The 14657-nt window shown below is 48.2% G+C and overlaps 1 protein-coding gene across 1 annotated transcript in view; it reads left to right on the plus strand.

Moving 5' to 3' along the window:
* Positions 1-11654: 11654 nt before the first annotated feature.
* LOC144734648 (protein c-Fos-like) overlaps positions 11655-14657 on the plus strand; it is a 33872-nt gene continuing 30869 nt past the window's right edge. The window contains exon 1 of the mRNA XM_078616923.1: positions 11655-11949. Coding sequence (XP_078473049.1) covers positions 11833-11949 — 117 coding nt within the window. The 5' untranslated portion in view covers positions 11655-11832. The remainder of the gene's footprint in view (positions 11950-14657) is intronic.

A 14657-nucleotide genomic window follows, 5' to 3' on the forward strand; every position in this document is an offset into this window, starting at 1 on the left:
GAGTGGTGAGGGTGAGTAGTGAGGGTAAGTGGTTGTTGTGAGGGTGAGTGGTTGTTGTGAGGGTGCGTGGTGAGGGTGAGTGGTAAGAGTGAGTGGTGAGGGTGAGTGACGGTTGTGAGAGGTGATTAGTGAGTGGTGAGGGTGAGTGGTGAGGGTTAGTGGTGAGGGTGAGTGGCGGTTGTGAGTGGTGATTAGTGAGGGGTGAGTGGTGAGGGTGAGCGTGAGTGGTGAGGGTGAGTGGTGAGGGTGAGCAGTGAGGGTGAGCAGTGAGGGTGAGTGGTGATTGGTGAGGATGTGATTGGTGAGGATGAGTGGTGAGTGGTCAGGGTGAGTGGTGAGCGGTGAGGGTGAGTGTTGAGGGTGAGTGGTGAGCGCCGAGCGGTGAGGGTGAGTGTTGAGGGTGAGTGGTGAGTAGTGAGAGTGAGTGGTGAGCGTGACTGGTGAGTGGTGAGGGTGAGTGGTGAGGGAGAGTGGTGAGGGAAAGTGGTGAAGGTGAATGGTGAGGGTGAGTGGTGAGGGTGAGTGGTGATTGGTGAGGGTGAGTGGTGAGGGTGAGTGGGGAGGGTGAGTGGCAGTTGTGAGTGGTGATTAGTGAGAGGTGAGTGGTGAGGGTGAGCGTGAGTGGTGAGGGTGAGGTTGAGTGGTGAGCGGTGAGGGTGAGCAGTGAGGGTGAGTGGTGATTGGTGAGGGTGCGATTGGTGAGGATGAGTAGTGAGGGTGAATGGTTGTTGTGAGGGTGAGTGGTGAGGGTGAGTGATGAGGGTGAGTGGTAAGAGTGAGTGGTGAGGGTGAGTGACGGTTGTGAGAGGTGATTAGTGAGTGGTGAGGGTGAGTGGTGAGGGTTAGTGGTGAGCATGAGCGGTGAGGGTGAGTGTTGAGCGTGAGTGGTGAGGGTGAGTGGTGATTGTTGAGGGTGTGATTGGTGATAATGAGTGGTGAGTGATCAGGGTGAGTGGTGAGGGTGAGTGGTGAGGGTGAGTGGTGAGAGGTGAGGGTGAGTGTTGAGGGTGAGTGGTGAGTAGTGAGGGTGAGTGGTGAGCGTGACTGGTGAGTGGTGAGGGAGAGTGGTGAGGGAGAGTGGTGAGGGTGAATGGTGAGGGTGAGTGGTGAGTGGTGAGGGTGAGTGGCAAGTGGTGAGGGTGAGTGGTGATTGGTGAGGGTGTGATTGGTGAGGATTAGTGGTGAGGGTGAGTAGTGAGGGTGAGTGCTGAGCGGTGAGGGTGAGTGGTTGTTGTGAGGGTGAGTGGTGAGTGGTGAGAGTGAGTGGTGAGGGTGAGTTGTGAGGGTGAGTGGTGATTGTTGAGGGTGTGATTGGTGAGGATGAGTGGTGAGTAGTGAGGGTGAGTGGTGACGGTGAGTGGTGAGGGTGAGTGGTGAGGGTGAGTGGCGGTTATGAGTGGTGATTAGTGAGGGGTGAGTGGTGAGGGTGAGCGTGAGTGGTGAGGGTGAGCAGTGTGGGTGAGTGGTGATTGGTGAGGGTGTGATTGGTGAGGATGAGTGGTGAGTGGTCAGGGTGAGTGGTGAGGGTGAGTGGTTGTTGTGAGGGTGAGTGGTGAGGATGAGTGGTTAGGGTGAGTGGCGGTTGTGAGTGGTGATGGGTGAGTGGTGAGCGGTGAGGGGTGAGTGGTGAGGGTGAGTGGTGAGGGTGAGTGGTGAGGGTGAGTGCTGAGTGGTGAGGGTGAGTGGTGAGAGAGTGTTAGTTTTGAGGGTGAGTGGTGAGGTTGAGTGGTGAGGGTTAGTGGAGAGTGGTGAGTGGTGATTGGTCAGTGGTGATTTGTGAGGATGAATGGTGAGTAGTGAGGGTGAAGTTGAGTGGTGAGGGTGAGTGGTGGTTGTGACGGTGAGTGGTGAGGGTGAGTGGTGAGGGTGAGTGGTGAGGCTGAATGGTGAGGGTGAATGGTGAGAGTGAGTGGTGAGTGGTGAGGGAGAGTGGTGAGTGAGAGTGGTGAGGGTTAGTGGTGAGGGTTGTGGTGAGAGTGAGTGGTGAGGGTGAGTGGTGATTGGTGAGTGGTGTGGGTGAGTGGTGAGGGTGAGTGGTGAGGGTGAGTGGTGAGGGAGATTGGTGAGGGAGGTTGGTGAGTGGTGAGTTGTGAGGGTGAATGGTGAATAGTGAGTGGGAGTGGTGAGTGGTGAGGATGAGTGGTAAGGGTGAGTTGTGAGTGGTGAATGGTGAGGGTGAATGATGAGTACAGTCAATATGCACTGCTGTTATCATACCAGGTACCACCACCACAATATGTACTCCTCTCATCATAGCAGATACCACCACAGCAGTATGCACTGCTGTAATCATAGCAGGTTCCACCACAATATGCACTGCTGTCATCATAACAGGTACCAACACAGCAGTATGCACTGCTGTAGTGATAGCAGGTACGACCTCAGTCGGTATACACTGCTGTAGCGATAGTAGATACTGCTATCGAGTTGGTAGATACCGCTATAGTAAATACTAAAACAGTCAGTATATACCGCTACAGTCAGTCAATACTGCTACAGTCAGTATATACTACTATACAGTCAGTACATACTACCACGGTGAGTAGCTACTAGAGTCAGTAGATACTATTATAGAGTGAGTAGATACTGCTATAGATTTTGTAGTTACTACTATAGTCAGTGGATACAACTATAGAGTCAGCAGATACTATACAGTTAGTCGTTACGAGTATATAGTCGGTAGATACTACTGTAGGCCTAGTAAATACTACTATGGTCAGTAGTTATTACAGTCACTAAATACTACTACACAGTCAGTAGCTACTACTGGCTCAGTAGATACTACAGTACAGTCAGTAGATACTACTACAGAGTCAATAGATACCACTTCCTCTGTTGTATGTAAGGTGTTGTTAGTATATATACCTACGAGGGGTAAAGATATTTTTTGAGGGGGGGGGGAGACCGCAATTTTCGGAAACCTTTTGACATCAACTATTTACCTCGCACTTTCTACAACTTTTTTGACTTGTGAAAGCCTCTTATATATTTGTTGGTGGAGAAATGTACAAACAGCCAAACCGGGCTTTGACAATACCTTAGTATCTGTGTATATACATGTAAGGTTTTTAAGAAATATATTTTTCACCCGGGCAAAGCCGGGTACTTCCGCTAGTGATGATATAAATGGCTCATTTGCCGAACGCGTTTCCCTTTCGAAGCGGTCAACGCGTGGGTCGAAGGGGAGAGGTGTCGCAACTGGATTCCCGGAAATTGAACTTTGGGATGAGAAAACAACTCCGCCCTTGCACGGAGTACTCCAAACCAATCACAAAACCACCCCGCTTCCTATTTCCGTCAGCGTGGCCTACGAAGGGCGATGAAATAACGTTTGTGGGTTTGAATAGGTCATGGTGTGGGCGCTGAATTAATCGAAGCATTTGCATCGTCGTCATCATCAGCCACTGCTGTAATGACGGCCTCCCCAAGACGCCACCATCCCTCATTCACACGGCGATGTAATCATCCACCGAACAACCTCACGTGGAGGTGTTTCCATCGCTCCGTCTCCCCTGTGCACGTGCTCTCGGGACGCGTTCCAAACTTTGGCTGCCACTCCGTTACCACTCTTGACCCGTAGGTCATCCTGGGTCCCTTGTGCCCGTGACCCGCCCTGCCCAAGCTCCCCGCTTCACTTTTCTTCACAGTTCGGATGATGCAATTAACCCGACGCGTCTTCTCCCTTCCGTGCGCGACGCCTTTTCTCGCTTCTCCGTTTGAATCTCAAAGCAGACATCTCTCCGGCGGCATCCGATGGTGGGTCGACCTTTGTCAGAAAGCGTCGACGTTGCTTCGGGCGCTCGGTTCGAGGCAGACGGCTGACAACTTCGTGTACCGCCTCGCCCCGTCTTTATGGGCAGACTCCTGCAGCAAATGTCCCACTTCAGTTGGCGGTCGGTCGACGTTGCGAAGCGAAGACTGCGACCCTCGAACGAAGCGGTGCTTAACCTTTACTGCAGCCACTTCTGGAAACAAAAGTCACAACCACCGAGCAGCGAAGGTGAAAAGCTGAAACGAAGTAACGTAGAACGCTGAAACCACGACGATCAATGTGGCTTACGACAAAGGGCCTACGTAGCACGGTGAGACTTATCTCGTGCAGTAATAAAACAAAATAGTGCAGTCACTACACTCTACGGCAGTGGGCCTTAACTTTCACTGCAGCCGTGCACCCCCTTGGTTCTAAATCGTTTTAAAAAATTATAATGTTACTAAATACATAGGGTACCATGAAACAAAGTAGTTTTAACTTACGCGCCCTTGATAAATTTGTGCTTTCGATTATTTATCTTATTTTAAATAATCTGTCCATGTCCCCCACCCCCACCCCCCAGAAAGGGCATCTCGCACATCCCAGGGGGTACAGCGTGCACCCAGGGTTCCACTGCTGGATGATATTTTTTCCACCTGAGAGACGACCGCTTGTGCTGCGATCGAAACGTCGTGATATATTTTATTTCATACCTACGTGACTTGACCTAAAGAACCAAAGAGGATGCATTCCTGCAGTCACGAGAGCTTCAAATCAAGAAAGAAGAAGAACCACCGCTCTAAAGAATGGGGCCACCTCCGTGGTCACTGCCACCCCCACGATCCGCGGATCAAACAAATCACTCGAGGCACGGTGCTGAGTGGCAACCCAAGAGCAGCTGGATGCGAACGCTGTCCCAAGAAGGTCACCCAACGACGCGTTCGGGGCGCAAGGGGTCCATCGTCGCTGACCGCGCGTGACGAGCGAATGGAGCCGCTTCTTTGCTTGACACTTTTCAATTTTCTCGGTTCTTTCGGTAAAGTCACGTAGAATGGAAACAATAAAAATAATAAAATAAAACATAATGAAATAATTCTCACGACGTTTCGGCCACAACGCAAGCAGCCGTCCTCAGGCGAAGAACAGGTCTGTCGGGAAGACAGCGTCGTGAGAATAATTTTATTAAGTTTTATTTTATTATTATTTTTGTTTCCATTCTACGTGACTTTACCGAAAGAACCAAGAAGATGAATCCCTGCAGTCACGAAAGCTTTAAATCAAACATTTTCAATTTCTGTTCTCGTTTTTGTTGTTGTTGATGTTGTTGTTGCTTATTGCTGTGGCCGTGTTTTCTGAACGCACGTGGCTTAGTCGGCAGGACACGCTGTCTCATCGACTTCTCTTTAGTAATCGTCAAGTCTCGCTTTCCATAAGCAGCTGTGACTTGCGTAATGAATTTTCGTTCACGATTGCTGTGTCGCAAACCCCGGTGGTACTTCCTCAGTCACCGTGACCTCTGGTCGAGCGAGACAATTCCCCTCCAGAAGGGCACACCACGCAGCTGTCTTCGTGGCCGGCACACGTGCACACAAGACGTCTATATAAACGGGCCTCCGTTCCGTGTCTCCGCGTATGGGGCCGTCCATAAATGAGGTCACGCGATTTTGGAGGATTTTTGACCCCCCCCCCACCTCGTCACACGGCGTCACAAAAAGTCAGATCCCCCCCCCCCCTCAAATATGACGCCACAAAGCTCTGCCCCCCCCCCCCCCCCCCCAAAATGAAATATGCTTCAAATCGCTTTAAACTATTGTCATTGTAGTGCGTATTTAATGTGGCGCTGCACTCTGATGTTGTGCATTTTGATGTGACGTCACATTTCTCAAACCCCCCCCCCCCCTTCGTCAATCATCGTCACAAACGTCTGACCCCCCCGCCCCCCTAGGTGCGTGACGTCATTTATGGACGGCCCCTATGAATAAAATATTCCTTCGAGTCAAAATAGCCTCGAAACTCTGAACCGTGGCGAATGAGAAATGGTGGGAACACAACATCGGTTTTTGATCATCGTTACCGCGGTGCGATCTCCTTCGGTGATGCGCTTTGAATAACGGCAGTTGTTCCTTTATGAGATTTAAATTGTTTTTAACCAGCTAAGGAGGCAACTTAAGACGCGTTCTACAAATGAAACCAGACGGAGGGCATCATAAAGAACCGGTATTTAATTTGTAGCAAACCGTCCACAGAGATGCAACGTTGGGCTAATAAGTCATATTAAGAAATAAATGTTTTTCAAGTATATATAGTTTGAAGTTTTCGTGACTGCAAGGATCCATATTCTTTGGTTCTTTCGGTAAAGTCACGTAGGTGAAAATGACAGAAAAAATAAAAAAGAACTAAATCACGACGTTTCGGAGGCAACACAAGCTTCCGTCATCAGGTGGAACAACCACAGCAAATTAGTATTTTTTTTTCTGCCCACTACAGTAAAACAATTTTGCTGTGGTTGTCCCACCTGATGACGGAAGCTTGTGTTGCCTCCGAAACGTCGTGATTTAGTTATTTTATATTTTATTTTCACCTACGTGACTTTACCGAAAGAACTAAAGAGTAACTATATATCTTATAATAATAATTTGCTGGCTGAAGCTATCATCCACACACTTCACAGAGGCAATAATCTGTGTCGCCGCTAGTACAGCACACCGGTGTGTTGGAGAGCATTGTAAATGTTGTGGATTTGCTCTCCAACACACCGGTGTGCTATCATAGTGACGAATTGGCACGACATTCTATTTACGTGACAACCCTTACTAGTTAGTCGTGTCGGGTGGTGGCGGGTTTTCGCGACGCATTTATATATTTACGCGATCTAACCCGAGTAAAAACTCTACTACGGACTATTTCATCTTGGCAAGACGTCGTGGCAAGAGGTGGAAAACATCCCCACGTTTTTACCCCACCGCACACGTGACCTGCCCATCCACTCAACTGCGAAGTTCCCATTGGACGCTGCTGGGTGAACGAGGGCTGTGGCAAGAGGGGGAATCAAGAAACTTTGCTCCATTGTTTCAAATGCTGCCAGGAGGATCGATCCACTACGCTAACCATTACACGGCAGCAGCAGCACCGCCCACAGCGTTCGTACGACGCGTTAATCCTCAAATTGTCTTTCTGTCAGTCTAGCTTATGATGGAAACGTTGAGTCAACACCACTGATCGCCCTGGGTGCAAATCCCTGGCTGTCAACCAAGATGAAAGTAGGCTTCTCGTTGTTTTTTTTTATATATTGCGAGCGAGTTTGATCCTCGTCCGAGCTTGATGGCCAGACTTGAGGCCATCAACTCGCTGCACTTGAGCACCTGCGTTGACTGAAACCGAGGATGTGTGAGCCCTGTCATCGAATCTCGATTCCCAGGCCGTGCCGAATTCGTCACATCGCTGGGTTCTAGATTTGAAGCTTTCGTGACTGCAAGGATTCATATTCTTAGGTTTTTTTCGGTAAAGTCACGTAGGTAAAAAATTAAAATTAATAAAAGTAAAATAAAATAAAAAATAAAAATCACGACGTTTCGGAGGCAACACAAGCTTCCGTCTTCAGGTGGAACCGTCACAGCACGACAGCTGTATCAAGTAAATGAGAGATTACAAGAGATACCACTCCGTATATATAATGGTTGAGGGGGGAAGAGCCAGGAACGGCCCACTTTTTATTATTATGGTAAGGTGCGGCTTGAGACTACGGCTAGACTGTATAACAAATGACTGAGCCTTTATTATGGTGAGGTGCGGCTTGAGACTACGGCTAGCCTACATAACAAAATGCTGCAAATGAGACCGAGCCTCTGCCATGTAGATGGTAAAAGCACAAAAGCAGGTCAGGAAGAAACAGCCTCCTGCTATGTTGTTTGGTGGGTAAAACTTATAGCAGGAAACCAGTGTGTGAAAAAAGAAGCTAAAACTGGTAAAACACATCGCTGGGTGACAGCTGCATTGTCCAATTGCCCATCCGCATCACGCATCGATCCCGCTGGACCACGAATACCTTGTTATTATTACACGCTTTCTATTAACTCATTCTGTCTGTTGTTGTTGTTGTTGTCGTTGTTGTTGTATCCTCAAATCTTGTAACTCAATTTTAACCCACTTCCCAATGTGGTATCGACTGCAAACTTGGTATACTTATGTCGTACTGATGACAATACTATATTCCATCATAAAAAATTAAAGAAAAATATGTTTAAACAATATTTTTTTTATATGTTATGTTTCGGCTCGGGTCTAATTGTCCACGGTAAACTGACGTTGGCTGAAATTAGCCACGGTCCCTGACGTTATGGCAAGCTTCGGGGCCACTTCCTGGAGTCGTGGAGTTCTTCCATTATTAGTACGGTGCATTTCATTCATTTCATTCATGTTTAAAAAAAAGTTTTTTTATATTACTGATGTCAAACTGTTCCCAGTTTTCGAAGCCGCGTTCACGAGACGATGTTCAACGTCAAGCCACAAGGTGGCGCGTCTCACGGAAAACACCGCGCGATGTTTTGTCACTGTCGGATCACGTGGCAGGCGGGGATCGTGTGGAACGTGTGTCACGAAGCAAAGCAATTAAATAGGCACACAGTAATTACATTTCCTTCCCATATCTGTCCCCTCCACGTAAAACAAATAAGCGAATGTGTGCGTGTTTTTTTTACACACCCATCATCCACACGACGTGCTGAGGAGTGTGTAATGTCAGCAGGCGTTGGTTCAAGGCATGGCTAAAAAACACCGCACCGGTTTTGACATTCATCGCCTTATATGCAGAGTAGTGGCTGTCTTGAAACAATGCTGGTGAACTGCCAGATGGCATGGGCATGGACCATCTCTGTTAGAGAAATGTGCCCCAGTACAGCTGTCTAATGAGTTACTCGTACGATTGTTATTATTGCAAATCAACTGGTGGATGAAGTCCAACCCAGTGCCGTGTTGGCCATGGGAGTTGTTTGACCATACTTCACCAGGCTGGTCAGTGCGAGTCGGTGAAGTAGTACTGGGGTTGTTGGGAGACAGGACCCCTTGAGATTTGTTTGGCAACTCGTGTTAGCCGTGGCCGGGAATCGAGCTCAGGTGACACCAGGTTCATAGTGCAATGAGCTGTTATCCACTCCACTCCTACAGCTTTAAACCAAACAAATATATAAAACCTGCATATTTATCTGTATACATGTTGCCGCTGAAATAATTACAATCAACTCAAGAACAATACTTCAGTAAATCAGTAAAAGTATATATATCAACTTGTCCCTTTGATCATAACAGCATAGGGCAATGCTCTTATCCGTTAATTTCACTGAGCCAGCGATGAATATTAAAAATAATTTTATAGAAGGAGACAATCTGCCCAAAACTTGGTATTTGATTTAATTTAATTGAAAGCGATCTGCTTTTCTTGTTTGTTAATTAGGTGTGGACCTCTTTACAGCTGTCTCAAGTTAAGGACCTTCCGCCAGCAGAGAGACGAGAAAGTAATTGCATGTGCTGCCCCTTTAACTTTCAGTTGGGCGCCAGCTATCGTAGTTGTGGCGGTCGTGTCGCTACGGTTCTCTGCGGTGAGAACAACGTCTTTTAAACACAACGACGCTACGCCTCTCTTAATAAAATTAACGCTAACCGCTTGTGCGTTCCGAGATTCAGCGGTGAATGTGACACCCCTACCCTGCAACTTGCAGACGTCTTGGAACGGCAAAGGGTGAACAAGGCAATTTGTAGTCCACTTTCAAGGTCTCATCAGCACACGTGCTGATGTGCGCATGAGCATGCAGCTTCGTGCTCATCGTGGGGCCTATTTGTGGATTTGTGTGGAGTGCCTTTGCCTATAATACCAGGCAAACCCAGCGTCATCTGCTGTAACAGGCCTGGCTGTGCTGATGAAACCAGCCCATAGTGTTGGGCATTTGAAATGAATACTGATGGGAAACATTGGTTCAAAAGGCCAATCTCCAAAGGACTGAAATGTCATTTTGTTTTCATGTCGTGACACAGATTCTTACCTCTGTAATAACAAAACATATCCTGTCCCACACTCCACCACAAAAGCACTTAACGACCTTCGTACACTCTTTGCGGGACCTTAAACCGAGAGCGGTTACCTCAATTTAGTTTTAAGTTGCCAGACAGACAGCCGTCTGTTGATTATGTAAAGTGTGATTCGCAGACTGTAGGTTCATTGGTATATTTAAACATTTGAGCCTCGAGGTTGAATAGAGGACAACGTTTTAAAATGGTACGTAACTTTTTTTTTTATTCCGTACAAGCACCGGACAACACGTGGTTTAATCCCTCCCTTCATATATTTTCGCAAATAATGTTTTGTGTAATTTAAACACGTACGCTTTTCGCGACCCATATTATGTTTTGGTTGTTGTTTATTTGCATTTACTACGACGCTCGTTTACCCATGAAAGCCTCGCTGAGTCCCAGGACTCTCTGTCAGGAGGGTCCTGCCAAGTTTATTTTTTCCCGAAGGAGGGAGTTGATGTCCCCTATGTTTCCCAATTGAGTAATTTGCAGGTCATGTTTCGTGCATTGGGATATTGACCCAATACCCACAACCTCCGAACTTCTTTCGCACCGTACGTAGCCAATCGCGCCAATCGGTGGTGCGGGGGAGAAAGACAACACACTAAACACAAGTTCTAAACAGCTGCTTATTCAATTTATATCGAACAAACATTCAGGGTATCCCTCTAACCGTGGACCAGCCAGCTGGCTCAGCGGTAAAACGAGCGACTCGTGGTACGAAAATCCAACCCCCAAAAAAAGCCTCTATTATGGATGATATTGTTCGCGAAAGCCTCCCACGTGTTAAACCGTTCAAATCCTAGTTGGCGGCAGAGGGGAGGGGGTTGACTCAGCCCATCATCCCTCTGGGGTCAATGACATGAGTACCTCCTCTGCGGGGAAGTCAACAATCGGTGGTCCTGTGCAATTAGACTCGCCCCCCGCCCCCCCATCATAGACACGTGCAGAATTTCTCGAGCGGGCAATGAAAAATCACCGTGACACCTCTGACTTTGAACTCCGAATTTGAATGTTTCTTAGCAACAACAACAAACAAGCAAATAAAAAGGAAACAACCAGCCCCGTGATAATGCCCCGCCGTAAAGTGTAGGACGAACTAGGCGAACTCGCCCGCCCCACTCAAAAAGAGGATGAAAAGATCATTGCACCTACCCACCCCCGTGTTGGCCAATAAAGGAGGAACGCCCCACTGACTCCGGAGAGGGTGACTCAGAGATGTGTGTGTGTGTGACAGCAGAAAAGGCGTGTGCGTGTGTGTGTGTGACAGCATAGGAGGAGGGAGTTGAGGCGGGGCGTGCTGTAAGCTCGCTAACAAGTCTCGCTGCTCATTCATTGAGACACCCATCGCGCTCCGGGAGTTCATTCATTTATTTTGAACCTGCCAGAAAGGGAAAAAGGTAGAGAGGGTGAGTGGGTGGGTGGCTGGCTGGGGGAGTGGTGGGTGGGGGGTAGTGGCGCGTGTGTGCTGTGCGTGGTGCCACTCGCGGCCAACAGCAACCGGTCCTGGGACTCGCCGAGATTAACGCGGCCTCCGAATGAGTAATCTGGTGCGGTGTGTGGTAGACACCGCCGCTGGGGAGACAAAGGCGGTTGGGCGTGGTTGCTTCCGTGCGGGCCGTCATAGGTGCTACTCGCGAACAGCACTTGCCCCAGCGGTCTGGTACAGGCTACACGGGGGATCTTTGTCTTTGTGTATCAGTTCAGTTGTGCCGGGCACTGTCAGTAAGTGACTCATCCGCGTTACTGTGGTGGTCGCCAGTTCGAGTCCTTCGCATTCTTCTTGTAGGTTTTCTTTGGGTCAGTCTCGTCTCGGCTCAATTAGCGGTGAGTAATCAAAAGTGGCGGGCGGAGGGCGGGGGGTGGGGAGTGCGTTCCGTGGACCTTTTGAATTTCACTCGAAAGTTAGCCGGGGTCGGAGGAGAGAGACACACACACACACAAATATACCGAAACGAGAAACCCACCAATAGGTCGATTTCGTGAACACCAAGCTGCCATCGTTCGCGGCACGAGAAATGCTTCGGGATTTTGACGTGGAGACCAAGTCCCAATGCAGCACGTCCTCCGCCGAGTCTCGCTTCTCGTCGGCTGAACAGTTCCCTGCTCTCGAGGGATCAGCTCCACATGTCCAGGTACCGTTCTTACCACTGCTCTTACTCTCCGCGCGTGCGTGTGTCTGTCTGTGTGTGTGTGTGTGCGTTGTGCGGGGAGCGGTGGTGTAGCGGTTAGCGCGCTGCGCTATGAACCTGGCGACACGGGTTCGATTCCCGCTCACGGCAAAACACCAGTGACGATTATCTGAACCGGTCCTGGGCCTCCCCTAGGTCGACTCAGCCTCAGATGAGTACCTGGTGTGATGTGTAAACATCGCCACTAGGGAGACAAAGGAGGCCGGGTGCGGTGTTGGCCACCCACTCCCTCGTGTGCCGTGCCGGCCTTTATAGGTGCTCGCTAACAGCACTTGCCCCTACAGTCTGTTAAGGCTATACGGGGGATCTTTGTCTTTGTGCGGGGAGCCGTGGGGGCAGCCGGTCAGCGTGCTACCAAACCGGGCCCCCCTCAGAGTTCGATTCCCGCTCGCGGCCAACACCGGTGACGACAATCGTCTGAACCGGTCCTCTCCTAGGTCGCCTCGGCGCTCAAATGAGCGCCCGGATGCGGTGTGTAAACATCGCCACCGGGGGGAGACAAAGGCGGTCGGGCGTGGTGCCGGCCACCCAACCCCCTCGTGTGGCGTGCCGGCCTTCGTACGTGCTACTCGCTGACAGCACTTGCCTCTACAGTCTGTTGGAGGCTATACGGGGGATCTTTGTCTTTGTGTGCGCTGTGCGTGTTGTGGGGGGCAGCCTCAGAGCTGCGTTGAGCGTTCCCGACACGGCCACCCGCATGGCAGACATCGGTGACGATTAGCGCTGAACCGGTCCTTGGCCTCCCCCTGGGTCGACTCGGCCTCAAATGAGTATACCCTGGCGTAACGTGTAAATATCAGAACAAGGGAGACAAAGACGGACGGGCGTGGTGCTGGCCACATCACCCCCTCGTGCGCCGTGCCAGCCTTCTTAGGCGCTCGCTAACAGCACTTGCCCCAACAGCATGAGAATTTATATAAATGAAACTAATTTCAGTTAGTGATCGTTTAACAGTGGTTGTCTTTCATTTACATGTTGAGAAAAAAAAGCCCCTTTCTGACTCATAAGACTTATTCAGAAGAGGAATTTTTTGTTGGATAATTTCTGAGCGAGTATTCTTGGGTATACGATTATACCGGACTGCCTGGGGAAACTTCACGATGTTTCTGTTGAAGAGTTAACGACAAACAAATCTATACAGGTTGACCACAATCTACTTGCTGTACCCGCTTTTAGGGCCGAACTTTTGACGCTGATGCCGGGTGTCGCTCATTCGTCGATATTTGCACGATTCAACAACTTTGACATCCTTATTTTGTACCACGTGCATAGATATTGCCTCAATGCGTTCTATATACTTTCACAGACCCGAGAAGCCATAGGAAAATAATATATATAGAGACGACCGTGGCCTGAGTGAGTGGCTGGTGCTATAATTCTCATTGTAGAAGGAGCGGGAAGCTAACATGTTGAAGACCATAGTTGAGTCTGTGAGTTAACAACAACAAAAAACCTGAAACCATTTTTTTACGCATTCGCAGCAGTGGTTAGCACACTGCGCTATGAATCCAGAGACCCGAGTTGGATTCCCAGCCACAAGTAACATCAGTGGCGAGCGCTAGTCCCTACCCTCATATTTCACAAGCCCGCATTGACCAGAGTGGTGAGGTATGGTCACAACACCCCCTTGACCCACGTGGTGTGTGGAGGCCTTCACCAAGGTGTGAAAGTGACAAAAGCGCTGTAAATTATTATGAATGACCGATAATTCAGGACAAAATGTTTTCAACTTTTGCCTTTTTGAACCTAGATGTGCAACAATTTGATATTTGTAGTTTTTGAAAGGATCTTGAATTCAATGATACAAATTAAATTTTTTTATAAGTTATTTGGTACTTTTTGTAAGAGTTTCAAAGCTGTCGTGCATATCACCTGAGCAATACCTAGTACCAATCGCTGATATAGGGATAGTTATCGCTGCTGTAATATCAGCATCGTCATCATCATCATCATCAGCCATGGTCAATCCACTGCTGGATGAAGGCCTCCCCAATCCGCCAACATTTCCCTCTGCCCGACGTGAATGTAAGAATCCACCTACTTTCGATTTAAAGCTTCTTTCGTGACTGCAGGGATTCATCTTCTTGGTTCTTTCGGTAAAGTCACGTAGAAGGGAAATAATAAAATAATAAAAATGAAACATCATAAAATTTCGATTTAAAGCTTCTTTCGTGACTGCAGGGATTCATCTTCTTGGTTCTTTCGGTAAAGTCACGTAGAAGGGAAATAATAAAATAATAAAACATAATAAAATTTCGATTTAAAGCTTTCGTGACTGCAGGGATTCATCTTCTTGGTTCTTTCGGTAAAGTCACGTAGAAGGGAAATAATAAAAATAAAACATAATAAACTTTCGATTTAAAGCTTCTTTCGTGACTGCAGGGATTCATCTTCTTGGTTCTTTCGGTAAAGTCACGTAGAAGGGAAATAATAAAAATAAAACATAATAAACTTTCGATTTAAAGCTTCTTTCGTGACTGCAGGGATTCATCTTCTTGGTTCTTTCGGTAAAGTCACGTAGAAGGGAAATAATAAAAATAAAACATAATAAACTTTCGATTTAAAGCTTCTTTCGTGACTGCAGGGATTCATCTTCTTGGTTCTTTCGGTAAAGTCACGTAGAAGGGAAATAATAAAAATAAAACATAATA

This window comes from Lampetra planeri, chromosome 52 (assembly GCF_965212315.1).
Source record: "Lampetra planeri chromosome 52, kcLamPlan1.2.h2, whole genome shotgun sequence".
In the NCBI taxonomy this organism is placed as follows: domain Eukaryota; kingdom Metazoa; phylum Chordata; class Hyperoartia; order Petromyzontiformes; family Petromyzontidae; genus Lampetra; species Lampetra planeri.